General features: G+C 51.5%; 1 protein-coding gene and 1 long non-coding RNA gene across 3 annotated transcripts in view; one reads left to right on the plus strand and one right to left on the minus strand.

Annotated features, from left to right (window-relative positions):
* The window catches only part of LOC308067645, a 415,830-nt gene that overhangs the window by 266,961 nt on the left and 132,999 nt on the right, over positions 1-15,870 (plus strand). The window lies entirely within an intron of this gene.
* Positions 3,739-15,870, minus strand: part of LRFN5 (leucine rich repeat and fibronectin type III domain containing 5) — a 61,063-nt gene continuing 48,931 nt past the window's right edge. The window contains exons 3-4 of one of the 2 annotated variants that reach the window (XM_080396846.1): positions 14,811-15,523; positions 3,739-8,066 (exon numbers count right to left, since the gene is read on the minus strand). In XM_080396846.1, the coding sequence (XP_080252972.1) occupies positions 7,957-8,066; positions 14,811-15,523 (823 nt within the window). In that variant the 3' untranslated portion in view covers positions 3,739-7,956. Of the gene's footprint in view, positions 15,524-15,870 lie in introns of both variants that reach the window. The other variant, XM_080396845.1, reaches the window with a different exon arrangement.

The following is a 15,870-nucleotide window of genomic DNA, read 5'->3' on the forward strand; positions in this document are numbered from 1 at the left end:
CTGGAGTGTCTGGTGCGGTTTCTCCTAGGCAGCATGCATTTACCATGGGTACAGAGGTGCTCGGACAGGTTCTGCTCCGGCAGACTAATGGGGAGTGACAACCCCTTGTGTGCTCCTTCTGGAGGCTCTAACTGACCCCCTAACTTCTCACTGCATTCATGGTACACAAGAACTGGCAGGAACTGTCTGGAAAAGCAGACACCAGAGAGTGGCTGTTAGTAGGATGGAAAAAGGGGGTGCACCTCCAGGACAGGGCTCTGGTCAGCACCAGCGGTGTGGCACGGGAATACATGGCTGGGCTTTCTGCTCCTGCCAGCTCTGGACTGACAACCAGTGCTTCACAGAATCATAGAATCACAGAATGGTTTGGGTTGGAAGGGACCTTAGAGATCATCTAGCCTCAACCCCCCTGCCATGGGCAAGGGTGCCTTTCACTAGCCCATGTTCCTCCAAGCCCCATCCAGCCTGGCCTTGGACACTCCCAGGGATGGGGCACCCACAGCTGTTCTGGGCAACCTCTGCCAGTGCCTCACCACCCTCACGGTAAATATTTTTTTCCTAATATCTAATCTAAATCTACCCTCTTTTAGTTTAAAACCATTCCCTGTTGTCCTCATCACTACCACTTGCCTCCAGTGCTGAACCGGTGCATGGGGACGTGTCTTAACTCATGGACAGCAGCTGCAGTTGGCATCCTGACGCGTGCCTTGAGCACAGTGCCTGAGCTCGTCCCTGGGTGCAGCGAGGGGCACAGTGCTGCCCTTTCCAGGGAGGGCCCTGCACAGAGCTGTGGCTGTGGGACAGGGGCTGGCGCAGCCCCACGGCACTGGGACGCCACACCCCACAGTGGCAGGGCACCCTGAAGACCCCCACTCAGCAGCCAACAGACCCCTCAGAGCTGCCAGAGTTGTGAGGAAAAGGGCAGGATGAATTCATGAGTGCCTGTCCCTGTGTCTTCTCAGCTTTCTCCCTGTTCTGGTAACTTCTTTTCTGCTTTTCTTTCACCATATAATTGCTGACATTCTTCAAAAAAAATGTAAACTGTGTTTTGACCTCTTGGTTTCAATCTTCACCAGTACAGGTAAGGGAGTTACTCATGCCTAGTACCAGTAAGCTATAGCTATGGTTTTGCTGAAACAGTTCTTGCTCGAAGTGCCACTTCCAGCGAGATGGCAGTGTTGGGGACACATCAGTGAGGTCACTGGGAATCATTTCCACATTCTCATGTTGTTCATCCACTTGATCTAACCACATTTTCTGAATATTTTGAAACTTGTACTCATCACTAAGGTAAAGACGCAGTTTCCCTTTTATTCCTCTTACTTCGGTCAGGTTTTGGGGACACAGATTGTTGCTCGCTTCCCGCAGGCAGAACCAAGAGTGACAGGTGCTGATTTCAAGGGAGGTGGCAGCAGACAGCTGATATTGTGATAAAGGGACTGAAGGTAGCTCCTTACTTCAATTTCCCAGCATACCCAGTCCATTTGTACTGTATCTTTGCTGACAGGTAACAGTTGGACACATTTTCACTGACAAGGAAGGCTGATACTGCACGTGCTATGGAGGAAAAGCGTCTTCATTGCTGTCAATCCCCCAAACACATTGCTGCACAGGTGGTTCTAGGACACGGGCATGGTTGTGGTTCCTCTTGCCCTGGGACAGTATAATGTGTTTGCTTGCCACAAGTGACTGAGCCTGGCATCCCAGGGCAGAGTCCTTATGATTTCCTGAGACATGAATATGTAACGTAATAGATGTCATAGAAAACAAATGCCAGTGATGAGTTAAAGGATACAGAGTGACAGGCAATCACAGCCCACGCAAACCCTTCCACAGAGCCGTAACTGTGGTCGCAGTGACACCACACAAATTTTGCCCTGGTGTGCAATACTCTGACTAACACAGTGAAGAAAGAGGAGTTAGGGGGGAGAAGAAGATGGAAAGGAATAAATACAAGCAGAGTGGAGGGAGTAAGGGAAACCAGCTGAATGAGAGCAGGTATGACACTCTCTACAGGTATGCTAGTAAGAAAAACATCTGGGGTGAAAAAACTTACCTGTGTTATGAGGTAGTATCAGCAAAAAAGAAATGTCATGAGCAGGCAACAAATAGAAATGTCTGATGGACATCTTGGAAGGATCCCTCAGGATGATTTGCAGACTGGAGAAATCTAACTAGACTTTGATCAGGGCCTGACTGACCTATGGGCAAGATCATGTGATGCTGTTCCCTGCAATTGGAAAAGAAGGGACTGATTGTCTCCAGCCACCATTCCTGGTCCTGATTCCAACTGTTGGGCTGTTTCTGTATTCAGTTCCCATCCTTTTAATTTAAACTAGGCTTTTTGGATGAAGACAAAATTCTGCCCTATCACTGTCTGTCTTGGGCAGCTGGTAAAGGTGTCATCACCGCACATACAAGATGCTGTACACTGCGACTGACTGTTTGCAGCAGTCTGGCACCATGTAGACCCCATCCAAGGTATTGAAAGGGTGCCATGGGGCTGACAGCACACCCAGCAGCTGCCTGGTGTCTTTCAGTGTTCCATGGACAACGTCTGCTCTCCTGGGGTCTTTCTGGGGGACCCCTGTGGGTAAGAACACTCGCAGCTCTGGCAGCAGTGTCTGTCCTGGGGGCTTCCTGGACCACAGGTTACCACCTTGTCTTCTCTCCTGTTGGCTTTCATTAATGATTTTTTAAAGTTGATGCTGGAGAGCAACCCTGGACCAGTGTGTAAGCAGGAATGTTTGCCACAGCCTTCACCACCACGCTCTTGTTGGAGGCTGAGTCCACAGCGGGCTCCGACAGGATGGAAGGGAACAGGAGAGGCATGGAGATATGGAGCCGGGGCAGCCTGTTGTGTCCCATTTCAGCCAAGGTTTCCCCAGCCCACCAAGAGGTTTCACTTTGCGTTCAGGACAAGCCTGGCTGCAGCTAAGGACATGTCCTTAGATCAGGCTAGGAGAAATGACTACTAACTGCAAAGGGAAACAACCATGAAAGCATTCCTGCTTCAGAAATGGCCAGTGACAATGCTTTGGGAAATCAAGTGGTGCAAAACGTAAAACTTTCCCTTAAGCAGGGACAGTGTGCAGGGCTGACACACAAGCCCGTGGCAAAGACTTGATACAAGCTGGGTCATGCTGAAGCATCTCAGTTTCCCAGGCTGGGGGATCACAGGAGGGGAGCTAGTCCCACACTGCAGCAGAAGATGCATACGGGCATTGCCATGCACCATGGCACACAGCGGCTGCAGATGGTACGCGGAAGTGCGTAGGGAGCAACCAGCATGCAGATCTTGTAAAATGGACTCTTTGAACTGGTGAGGGCAGGAGGTTATCTATTAGCATAGCAGTGATTAGAACTCACCAGGTTCTTCTGCTATTTGCTTTCCACACACATGCCAAACAGACAACAGTTTCTGGCACTGGACGCATGGACAAAATGGACAGTTTTCATATTTCTGTGAAAGTGCCTCTGGAAATCCCACAGCTGAGGTAGGAATCAGAAGGCTGGCTTGCAGCATGCACAACTCCTGCATGGTCCACATCCCCTGCCCAGATAGGAACATCCCAGAGTAGCCAGCTCCTTGCTGCTCCAGGACTTGGCCATCCTAGGGGAGATGGACAACCTGGAAGTGCAGCCTGGAAGGGCTTCTGTAGTCTCATAAGGTTGCCAGGAGATAAAAGCAAACACACACACAAAAAAAACCCACCTTGAACCACCACCCCACACCCCACCACCACCCCAAAAAAAACCACCCACCCCCCCCCAAAAAAACCTGAAAACCAAACCAAACAAAAACAAACAAAAAAGACCAAGTACATTGTTAGCAGTGTCTATTAAACTTGGTGTTACTTAATCCTGAGGATGCACCCTCAGCACCCATGGCCAGTCCTTGGGTCCATGCCTCCTCAGGCACTAGACTTGCCTGTCTGGTATGTAATTTGTGAGAAGGGCACTCTGCCGTCGGTGTGAAAAGTGAACACCATCACTCACAGGACATCGAGACTTACGGAGAACTGTCCCTCGGGTCTGGGGCAGCACCGTTCTGCTGGGACTGTCTGAGCCCACGGTTACAGTGGTTAAAAGACACGGTTAAACCAGGTTCCCCCTGTGGGGTGAGGTTAGGGCCATGCTGGCAGGCTGTCCTGCAGTCAGGATGCAGCCTCTCTAACGCAGTGAGGGCACTCCTGCAACCCTCACTGCTGGGCCAGCAGGAGAAGGGAACCCCAGGCACAGCAGCCAGAGGCCTGGCTTCACTAAGCAGCAACAGTCTGCTGAAACTGCTGAAACATTATACTGAAAAGTAGTTTATTTTAGGCTCATCCTCTTCCAGAATTCATTGTAACTCACGAGCAATTCACGGCAGCTGAGTAAGATCGAAACTGTCACTACAGTCCTTCGGTTGCAGTAAGAACACGATAAGGCAATTGCTTAGGAGCAAGAGAGGAGGAGAAAAAAAGCCCACGCTAATTTGGTGTCACAGTTTGGGGCCAATATTGAATGATGTTTGCATTAGACATGGAAAATGGAGATTCAAATCCCCACTGCAAATCCAGCCAAATCTGGGTTTCCTGCTTCCCAGGAACTGATTGTCTACAGGCTGCTCTAGGGCTTAATTTTTTTCTGAACTGAACTTTTTTCTTCAATTAATTTTTTCCCCCACTGAAAAAAAAAACAACCAACCAACAGCAAACCTAAGAAACAACAAAACCAGAACAAGACCATGATAAATCTGTGTATTTCTGTGAAAACAAGATTTAATCAGCAAAGTCCTGACTAGCACTCTCCCTAGTGCATTGCAGACCTGCGGGAGCTGACTGCACCCTGCAGTAACGAACGCTGGCAGGCTGTAACATCTAGGCTTTTCTGACTGAAGATGCCCTGGAATAGCACGAAGACATAACCCATCACAGCGCCATCGTTTGGGCTTCACGCAGACCCCGTGAGTGTCGTGCTGGGCTGCCTGGGAGCCTGAGCTCCCCAGGAGGCTGCTGGTGCACGGTGTGCTGCATCCTCCTCTGTCTTTCCCAGATCAACTTGCCACCAACTCCTCAGTACCTATAGACATGTTTTCCCAACCTTTCTCAACCTATTAAGAAAAGCACTTTCCAATATGAATCCATTCACTTTGGTGAGTACCAGTGGTGAGACACTGACAGCTGAGTGGTGCCTGGCCCATGGAGTCCCTCACAGAGAACACCTTCAAAGCATTACAGCTGTCTGCCTGGAGAGAAACCCATCCCACAGCCCAGGCTGGGCAGAGGATGCTGATGCACGGAACTGTTGGCTGGTGCAGCACCCACCAGGAGCTAAGAAAATGCTGTCTGTGGGCCAAAACTTCAGCTGAGATGATTTGCGTGATTCTTCAGGACATATCCAAATTCTGGGTCTCTGTAACAGGCCATTTTTGCTTGATACAATGATATTCCTCTAAACACTTTAATGTATGGATGACATGCTACTAAAGCCATCCCAGGCAAAGCAGCCCCTATTGGTGGTCCATCAGCAGGATTATTGATGACAGTGTACAGCTGGCATGCTCTACTCCACCGACCTGCCAGGGCTTTTTTTTTCCAAAATCTGTTTCACAACTTCAGCAAATTCCATCACAGTGAAACCTGGGTTTCTAATGAATATTGAGCTGACAGGTGGAACTTACCTTAACAATTAATTGAAAGGATATAGAAAGGAATCAGCAAGGGAAAAGCAGCTCTGCTATGTGCATGAAAGCCTGAAATTGGAGCCATTGAATGAGGGTAATAATAACATGATATTAATGCGAAATGAAAAACTGGGAGCTGATAAAGTCCATGCAGCAAGAGTTTGGAGCTTGTTGGTTTAACAAGGGTTTCAGCAGCTGCACAGCCTAATGAGGGATGTCAGAAGGAAGCAGCAGCCTCTCAGTTCTTCTGGTAACTCACACTTCTGAGACACGGATTCCCTCTGCCCAGCTGTTTCACAGACCTGTCATCTGCTTGCTCTGAGAATGGTCAGTTGTCCTGTAACTTCACCAGGGAAAACTCCTCGGTCTACAATGAGAGGTAATAAGCTTGTAGACTTGATTTCCGCTAAACATTATACTGAAAAGTAGTTTATTTAAGGCTCATCCTCTTCCAGAATCCAAACCCCAATTACACTATGCATTAAGGAAACGGAAGAGCAATACATGCTGTTAGCATAATTCACATAAAATCCAGGGTATATGCAGGGCCAGAAAGATCCCTGGTCACACTTCATGAGAACACAAGCGATGAGTCCAACTCCTGATCAAAAATTCCCCATGAAGCCTCCACTTGGCATGGCATTCCTGTGCACTGGACGAAACATGGGACTGTTTATCCCCAGGGTATGTGGGGCTGGACTGGTACCATGTTTTCTGCACATACACAACCTCTTGGGTGTGGGGCTCCACCAGCAAGTCTGGGGTCTGAATCACTGATGCCTTGGGGTGAACCCTGGCTGCAGCTCTCAGCTCTGCAGCCCTTGGCTCTGCAGCCATCAGGGCAGAAAGCGTAAGAGGAAACCCGAAGGGTGAGGTTCCTGGCTTAGCTCTGACCATCCTCCCATGGGCTGCCTTGTCCTGGGGAGATGCTGGTGTCTCTGCTGGTATGGGCAAACCACAGGCAAATTGCTCAGCCAGCTGCCGGGCTGAGGTCCATCATCTGCACAGCATGGCAGAAGCCACCGGTGGGACCAGCTCCCCCTTGCAGGGAGCAGCTGGGCTGAGGAGCCATGTCTGGGCAGCTCCATCTCCTGCCCTTCGCACAGCCGATGACAAGCCAGTCCCGCCAACAGTAAATATTTGTACTAGCTGTCATATGTTCTTCAGAAGTTACATTAAAGCTGGTTAATTCACTGTGGGTTTTGTAGAAGCTGTAATTATATCTGTAAGCCATATGGGATTCTTGACGAGGAAGAAAAGGAAAAAAAAACATAAGAAACCCACCCTTGGTCTTGTTTGAGAAGCAAGGCGCGACGGGGAGACCTGCTGTCACGCTGGGCTGGCAGCGTGGCCAGAGGTGCTGTTGGGGCCGTGGGAGGGCTACAGCCCCAGCTCCCCCTATGCCCCGGGCTCTCCCCTGTTAGAGCTGGCAGCGCTAGTGGTGCTCAGTGACAGATGCTTTGCCTGTTTCACAGCACTCCTGGCACACGGAGCTGTAGCAGCCCATGGCACCATAACCTAGCATGTCCCAGGCTCCCTGCCTGGCACGGAGAGACGCAGCTGGCGGGGGGGGCCACCGGGAGACCCACCCCAGCCCCAGCCTGGTCACAAGGTTTTTGCAGAGCCAGCAGCCCTGGCACCCCAAGGACCACAACGGGCAGTGGCAGACAGGCCACTCCTTCTCCACTCAGAGCCCACGCTCTTGCCCAGCACCAAGGGGCAAAGCAGGTGGCTCTGCTGCAGCATCAGTGCCTGACCCGGCCGGTCGCCCTGGGCAGGCGGCACTGGGAGCTGTGGGCTGGGAGGGGGCACAGCTCTGCTCACGCTGGACACAGGTAGTCCTGCCGTCACCTGCCACAGTGCTGAGCCCAACCACAGGCAGCGTGGGGCCCTTCCATGCCGAGAAACAGCCTCACGGTGACGGGCATGTCTGCTGCCCAGCAGAACCCTCCGGATCAACCAACATGCCCACACCGTCATAGTAAAACATTTATTTGTTCAGGTGATATAAGCTACCATGTTTACAGTTTGTGAACTGACCACTGGCGACATTTAACATGATTTGGGACTGCAGCTGTTGCCACCAGATTTTTCATCATAATTTTTAGTTTTATAAAAACCTTGGACACCAGAAAAAAAGGTATTTAGACTTAATGTGGCAGATGGGAGATGGGCAATCTGTGAACAGGGGAAGACAGTTCCATCTGACGCAGCCAACCCCGACGGCCTCTTGGCTTCGGCTGCAGCTTCAAGTAAAGGTTTCGGTGGGGTGAGTGTGGTGCAACATGTTAATCTTCGGTGAGTTGGAATCGTATTGTTTTCTGCCGAGTAAGAACATTGGCAGCAACATTTTCGGGGAGCAGAGGAGGGCAGGTGTCCTGCAGATCGGCCCCAGCTTCTGCGTAAAGAGACAAAACAGAGACAGTGAGGGGACAAGGAACAGGATTTGGCCCTTCCCACAGCCGAAGCCAGCCTGCTGTGGTGCTCCACAGGGCCATCCCAGGCATGGCACCGCACTGGCAGCCCCAGAAGCACAGCGAGCGGGCAGCAGAGCCTGCCTTCACGCCCGGCACCCTGCCGGCTCGGGTGCCGCCAGCACAGCAGGGTCTGCAGCACGGCAGCAGAGCGTGGCAGCTACCAGGAGAAAGGGCTCATGGCACCTGGCATCCCCAGCAAGCCACCGCCAGCTTCCACACCAGCTGGAAGTGCTGGCACAGCACAGCTGCTGCTGGGGGGAAATCAGACCACCAACAAAACCTCCCAAACCACCAAACCCAAAATGGAACCAGTAAAGCTCATTGTTCAAGAATCAGAGGATTTTCCAGTTTCTAGATTCACTTCTGCCCTCACGGAGGCCAAGCATTTTTCCCTGGCAGTGATTTCAACTCTTTGCAGTTTCAGCATTTTGCACAGGACTGAAAACACCAGAACGGAGCGGTGGGTGGGCACAAAGTCCGCATTTGCCTTTGTGAGGGTTACATGCAAGAGAAAAAGTCACTGTGAAGAGAATGTGCAGATGTTTCATCGTCCTGCCCTGAGCTCCCACATCGGTTGCATCGATCCGTGGCGCCATGGACAGCCCCCAGGGCGGCCGTCTATCCGCAGGAGGACCACTGCCTTGCCGGTGGTCCCACCGTGCCCGGCTTCGCTCCTGCCACCCCGGCACCGCTTCACTTACCTCAGGGGAATGCAAAGTTGCATTTTCAGTATGTGAACACAAACTAGACAGCAGGTTTTAAACTCGTCCTCGCTTTGCTGTGGGTTACAGCTCCTGGCTTGCTACAGACTCGTTGGGTGAAGCCCAGGCTGCGGTCTAGCCCGGGTTCCCTGCGTGCCCACACCATGGGCAGGCTGGGGCTGCCCTCTGCCACCCCCTCCGAGGGCATCTGGGGAAACCAAGGGGGACGGGGCCACAACCCTTACTGGTTTTCCTCATTCTCCTATTCCAATGGAAATTTCCCCTGAGAAGGAGGTTGCATGGCTTGCATGCAAAACACAGTGGGCACCTCTGGAGAAGCAATACAACATTCACACAGAAAACTGGCGGTCCAGGACAAAAAACAGCTCGGCACCAAGCTAGGCACACCAACCTGATCTCAGCTTCACGATAGGGATGCTTTCTAAAGTGCGGGGCTTGAAATGACTTGGGGTGACACAGCTTGTTCCAGCACAACGAAAACAGGAGCTTAATCTGTTCATTTTCACACAGAAAGTTTCCAGCGTGGGGTCTCTCTGTAGCCAGTGATGTGCCATCACTGTGATGTTCCTTTTTTTCCCTTTTTAGTTTCCTTCCTTCCAAGCTAAGCTTCCTTCTTTCTACATCAGCAGCCTTCATGCCCAGATCTTGTGAATAAATCCATTATATTAAAGGTCTACATTCAGCAAGACCAGTACGACTTGTCTTTTCCTGGTCTTGTGTTACTGATGCCGGTGTGTAAGTGCTGCAACCCGTACCACCTCAGCCCCACTAACCTGCACGCTTTTGTTTCGTGGCTGTCTGCACTGTTGTGAAAGCAACACCACAGACACAATCAAATAGTAAAAGTCAGTATAGGGCACATGTATTCTTATTTACAGAGTGGATTTAATCTGACAATCAATGCCTAACAGGATGCACCTGCCTGCAGGCTCTGTGGCAGGAAAGACAAGGCTGCTGCCCATGCGGGGTGGGCTGGTGCCGGCCAGACCCCTCGGCGGGTGCCTGATGCCCAGAGGGACCGTTCAGCTCCAAGGGCACCACCGGCAGCTGGGGGGTGCAGCACTACAGAATGACTTGCAGGAGTTGGCACTTTGCTTCCAAGTACTGGATGGGCAGAGGTGCTGCAGGGGGTGACTTACCCAGCACGGGCCGGATCCGGCAGCACAGGCTCGGGCACCAGATCCTGACAGCCTGACACACAGCAAGGCATGCAGAAACACATTTGCAAAGGGAAAATATGGGATAGGTGTTTTCTGTAAGCAGGACCCTATTGACTTTGCCACGGTTTGCTTCTTTTCAACCCAAACCTTAAGCAACATTAACATTACTGTTACCAGGGGAAAGGCACTGTGTGATTTTGTGTCTGTTATTGCTGCTTTAGGACAATAGCACACCCCTGGTTGCAAGCAGCACCCTAGAACAGGACAGCAAATGTTCTTGAGCTACTGCGATGCTGACAGATGTTGCAACTCCATGAGCGGTAGGTACCTCTGAGACTTCAGTTCCTCTCGATTAATAGGGAGAGAATTGCTAGTAAGTGATAGCAGCTGTGACCATCACTTCTTCTGGCTGAATCAATTAGTGGGGGAAGAAAGGCACTCCCTTTACGTGCAGGGTGCCTTCCACGGCTCTGGGTACAGTTTTGTAGTGGCACATGAAGGGCTGCGCTGAGCCTTTTCGAGGGCGCTCACGCAGCGAGCGCCGGCTGCTGCAGGACTGTTGGCCATCATAGCTCAGTGTCGCTCCACCAGTCCGGGATGCTCAATGCCAGGCGTCCACCTAGCTCAGCAACCACACTCAGGTGCCTAAGGAGTTACTAGGAGATGCTTTGTGCAGTCCCAACACAGTGACCAGTGGGGCTTTCAGGGTCCCCAGGAGTCAGGAGCATCCCTGTGCTGCTGGCAGCGAGCATCGAGCCTCCAGCAGCTTTGCAGCTGGTGGGGATAAGACAACCTCGCGGCAGCATCTCGGCGGGATCCCCTCGGGCTGGCAGCATGTCCCAGCATCAGCCACCCTGTGGCAGGGCATGCTGTGGGGCTGCCCCAGAGCAGCACATGCCCAGGAGCCATGCCCCGTCTCCCAGGCATGGGACACATGGCAGCCGTCACTTTTCAGTTCGTTCTTCGTTACTGCAGGGCTGTCCGTGTGTGTGGGGAGGGTTGTCAAACACAAGGGAACACGCTGGGAGAAATAAAGCCACATTGGCACCCAGAGCGGAGCAGTACCATATATTCACTGTAAAGAACATGCCCAGAACACAAGCGGAAAGGCAGCATAGAAAACAACTAACACAACAAACTTTTCACCCGACAAAGCCCTGCTTCTCCATTCAAACATCATTTGTACCAGCCCTCTTTAACACAACATGTATGCTCTGAGAAAAGGATTAAGAAAAGGTGTAAGAGGAAGCATGTGCCAGCAATTTTAAAAAGAGTAAACAAATTTCTAAAGTAGTTTCTCCTTCTCCAGTGCTTGTGAAAAAAGACACCATCTCACTGCCAGAACCCCGGTTCATCTATTTTCGAGAAACATAGCCCGGAGCGGACCTGCGGGCGGGGCGATGCCCCAAGGGGCAGGTTTGCACTTGCTGGTCCAGGGCTCTGCAAGCTCCTGCCTGCAGCCAGGATGGCAGTGCCCAGTCAGCCACAGACCCACCGCACCCCCCCGCTCCCCCAGTGCCCCCCCCGGACCATCCTACGTGTCCACACCCACCACGGGGAACGCTCTGTATGAGTTTATTGAGCTCATCTTCTCCTTTCTGAAGCATTAGGAAATGTTGGCATACTGCACGCTGAAGAAAGACGTACCAATGTTGTTTTGATCAAGGAATATCTCAGCACTTTTTCTGCCTTAAACTATTGGCAACCTCTGGTTTTGCAGAACAGAAAGGACAGAGGATTTCCTCCTTGATAAGGCTTCCCACACTTTGACTGAATCAAGCCTGAATGAAATGCACAGTTACTCCAGTGGAAACGGCAGATTTCATGCTCGGTGTTCCCCAGGAACACTCCTCTCTGCCAAAGAGAGTGAGCTGCACGAGACAAACCCTCAGCTATCCAGGTCTAACCATTCCTACACTATTAGCAGAGAATTAAATCAAATGCAGGGACATATGGTCCTTCTAAGCTGCTTATACAGATGCACTGTGGACAGAACACTCGGCTTCAGTGCTTAGAAAATGATTCCTTCGAGTAAAAAATTAAAAATATAAAAATAAACCTCCCTAAACCACAAAAAGCTGTTAATATTTTAGCACTTTCACAAAATGTTAAGACACATTTACGTTCCATTTTAGACAACATATAAAGCATTTTCATTTGATGTTTTTAAAATGCACGATTAAAACAAAGACCTCAGCAGAAAACCTTTAAAGCTATCTCCGTACCCAAGCACAAAGTGGAGGTACTGTCTGCAGAGAGCAGCTCCTCGCTGGGGCACAAAGCACTTGTTTTTCCCAGGCTTGACAACGCCTCCATTGTCAGACTACCACAACTGGAACAAACACATTGCTGCCTCTGACGGCGCACTATTTTAATAGCTAGTTTCTGTGCGTACAGCCCCTTGAGAAGAATGGGGACTTCCAGAGAAATCTAAGGAGGGATTCTGTATTATTTTTTTTTTCCCCCAGCAGGAAGTGGGTATTCTAATTTTGAGGCTTCCTTTCCTTTTTGGTCTCTGCATTTTGCAAGGGAAGTAAAAGGGCTTTCTAAAAAAGAAACAGCCTGTTCTTTTTATGTCCTTTACACCACCCCCACCTAGACACTGTTCTTCCACTACAGGCAGAAAAACCGCTGAGCAACCCACAACAAGGGCTGAAAGCAACTGGGGTCACCTGGCATGTGCATCAGCCCCGAGCTGCAGGGCTCAGAGGCGGAGAGGGGGGGTTCCCTGCCACTGGGGGGTCCCTGCCACGGCTGCTCTCAGGCACACCTGCTGCCCCAGTCAGAGCCAGGGTGTCTTCAGGCATCGGCTTGGGTTACATTGCCCTCAAGAACAAGCACACAGGGTGTAAAATGTAAGTATTCTATCACTTTAACGGCTGCGAAGCCCATATCAAACTTACTATTTGGCATCTGAGAATGCACTAATGTTGCAGAGATAAGCTGTCTCTCATTTCAACATGATGACCATACAAGCTTAATTAATATTAATTGTAGACTCTTCTTTCCACACAACATGGGGTTTTCAATTGCTATCACCTACTGCCATATGTTTATGTCCTTACATAGTGGCCTGAAATTACTCTATCCCACAGGCACCGCGATCAAACGGCAGGTTCAAGATGAGACCATCTTCCAGTCCCTTCATTACGCACAAGGATTAAAGAGAACTGGATCTAACTGTAGAGTTTACACGATATATGCCCCCAAAAGTCTGGGAAAGGAGATGACCATCGTCATCACCATCACTGAATGGCTGGGTGCCTGCCTGCTGCAGCCCTGCCCTGCAGCACCGGGGTCGACCGGCCGGCCCCACTCACTGCCCCTGCTCGCCTCTCTGTCCCACACCGAGGCACCTGGAGCTTGACAAGGTCACATCTCCCTGCCCCACAGGAGGTCTGCCACCATGCCTGCTGCTGTGGCTGGGGTGCAGGGCCGCTCCCGTTGCCCACAAGCTCCCCTTGCCCACACTTCACGGCACCGTGCACCTGCGCCGAGGGGAAGGGGACAGCCCCTGCTGCACTGACTGCCCAGGCAGGGCCAGCTCTGCAAACGGAGCAGCACACCGAGCCTTGCACCGGCTGGGAGCGACAGACAGATGCTTGCTCTGATCACTGATGCTGAACAGCAACATGTTTTTCCAGTGCTGCCACTAGGCAAAGCCATCACTGCGGCAGCCCCAGGCACTCAGGTGGCTGCGGGTGGGTGGCCCAGTGTCGCAGGATGAGGATGCTCAGGGACCGCGGGTTGGGTACCCTCTTGGGGGGACCCAGCAGCGGAGCCCTGCTGCTCTACCAGCATCCAACCCCAGTGAGCTGGACACCAGTGGGAGTAAAGGGACCCCTCGCCCCAACACCCTCCTCCTCCTCCTCCTGCTCCAGGTCCCTGCGGTGGGACCCCCCGAGCGGCGCCTGCAGGCCCTGGGCACGGCTCCTGGGCAGGCAGTTACCGCGAGGCTGGCTGGTGTACGGAGTGAATATTTTATTTTACACAACATAACAACACAGCGTTGTTGTTTCTGTACAGCATCTGCCTAAAAACAAAGGCAACACCATTGTCACAGAAAAGAAATATACAGTATGACCGTTTTAAAAAATATTTTACTGATTGATCCAGAAGTGGTTATTTGTTAGCTTGGAGGAAATTTAATTTCCTTTATAAAAGGCTTTTTCCGTGAAAACTCTCTCTCTTGTTTTCTGCTACTGCAGAACCAGGAAGCCAGTCCTAGAGTAGGGAAGGCACTGGTGCTGTTTCATGCTTTTTTTCACCCCTTAATCTTTTTTTTTTCCTTTTTTTTTTTTTTTTTTTAAATCTCTGAATGTTGCCTTCGGTTTTGATATTAAATAAAATCAAATGAAAACTAAATAAAACCCTGTGTGCACTGGGTGGCTTACACGGAACCCTGCATGAACAAGCCATTAATCAGTGAGACAGCAGTGGACCTCCAAATCCAATTCCCCGAGAGAGGGAGTTTCACACAACGTTTGGTGTTTTGTTTTTCATTAAAATAAAAATTAAAATAAAAAAAAAAAAAAAGAAAAAAAAAAAGCAGGTCACACAGTGCTTTCCAATATCCACTCAGAACTGGAGAAAGTTGCTTTTCCACTATCCACATCAGAGCTGTCTGACTGGACTAGCATCCCGTTCATGGACATGCTCCTTTTGGACCGCAATCCGCCTGCACCCCAGGTGCTGCCGGGGCAGCGGGACTCCATCAGCTCGCCGCCCAGGGAGAGCCTGCGCTTGGCTCGGGATGCATCAGCTGGCAAAGTGAGGAACTTACTTGGCTTTGATTGTGCTCTTTTGTACGTGGGGGCCCCTTTGACAGAGTCGGGGGGACGGCTAGCTAACTGCAGGGCAGTGGAGTTATTTCTGTTAGTGTTTTGGGACTCGATACTGCTGACAGCTTCACTCTGCGGCTCGCTGCTTGGCTTTGGCCCCGGCTTTCGCTTCTGCTTCTGGGAGACAGAAGTGCTGGAAGTCCAGGCGGAAGGCAAAGCGGAGGTAGTGGTGGCCGAGTCCTGGCTGGAGCCAGTCTCTGGCGACTGCGTCACGCCGTCACTGGCAGCCTTGCAGCACTGGATGCCCTCTTCGTGCCCAACAGCCTGCTTGGACATCGACTGCGACAGCACCCCGCTGCAGCCCTGGATCTGAGCCCCATTCGTCTGTGAGTACACGTTGCTGACCTTGGTGGCCTTCTGCTGCCCGTTGTTGTTACACACCTTGTAGCGGATCATGAGGATGATGATGAACACAAGCACGGAGGCCACGATGATCCCACCAATGATGATAATCATGGTCCCACCCAGGAACTGGGACTGCATGAAGTGGCAACGCACGTAATCCTGCTCAGTGGTGAACTGCGTGCAGCCCACGACCCTGGTGGCCGTGAGCGAGGTGATCCCATCATCATAGATGGCCAAGACACACAGGTCGTACACAGTCCCAGCAGCCAGGTTGTTGACCAGGAAGGTTTTGCTTGTGGGAGGTATCATTCTGGGGGAGAAGAAAAGCAGTGTGAATTAATCCAGCCGACATGCAGGTCCCCCCCTGCCACGTGCTGCAGCCCCCAGCCATGGTGAGCATCACCACAGCTCGGCTCCCCCATCCCTGCCACTGCCCCTGCAGGACTGCTCGCCGTCCCCGCAGCAGCTGCTGCCCCATGTTTAGTGGCAAACGTGGGGCAGCAGTCACCACCAAGCCCCCTGGCACAGCTCGGCATGGCAGAGCCCCCCATGAGAGCAACCACGTCAAACACATAACAGAAATTCCCAAGCAAAGGCAGTTTTGAGCAATGTGACTGCTTTGCCTGGCAGCACAGAGCCTCTCCACACTCTGCCCGC

This window comes from Falco punctatus (genome assembly GCF_963210335.1).
Source record: "Falco punctatus genome assembly, chromosome: 7".
Taxonomy (NCBI): domain Eukaryota; kingdom Metazoa; phylum Chordata; class Aves; order Falconiformes; family Falconidae; genus Falco; species Falco punctatus.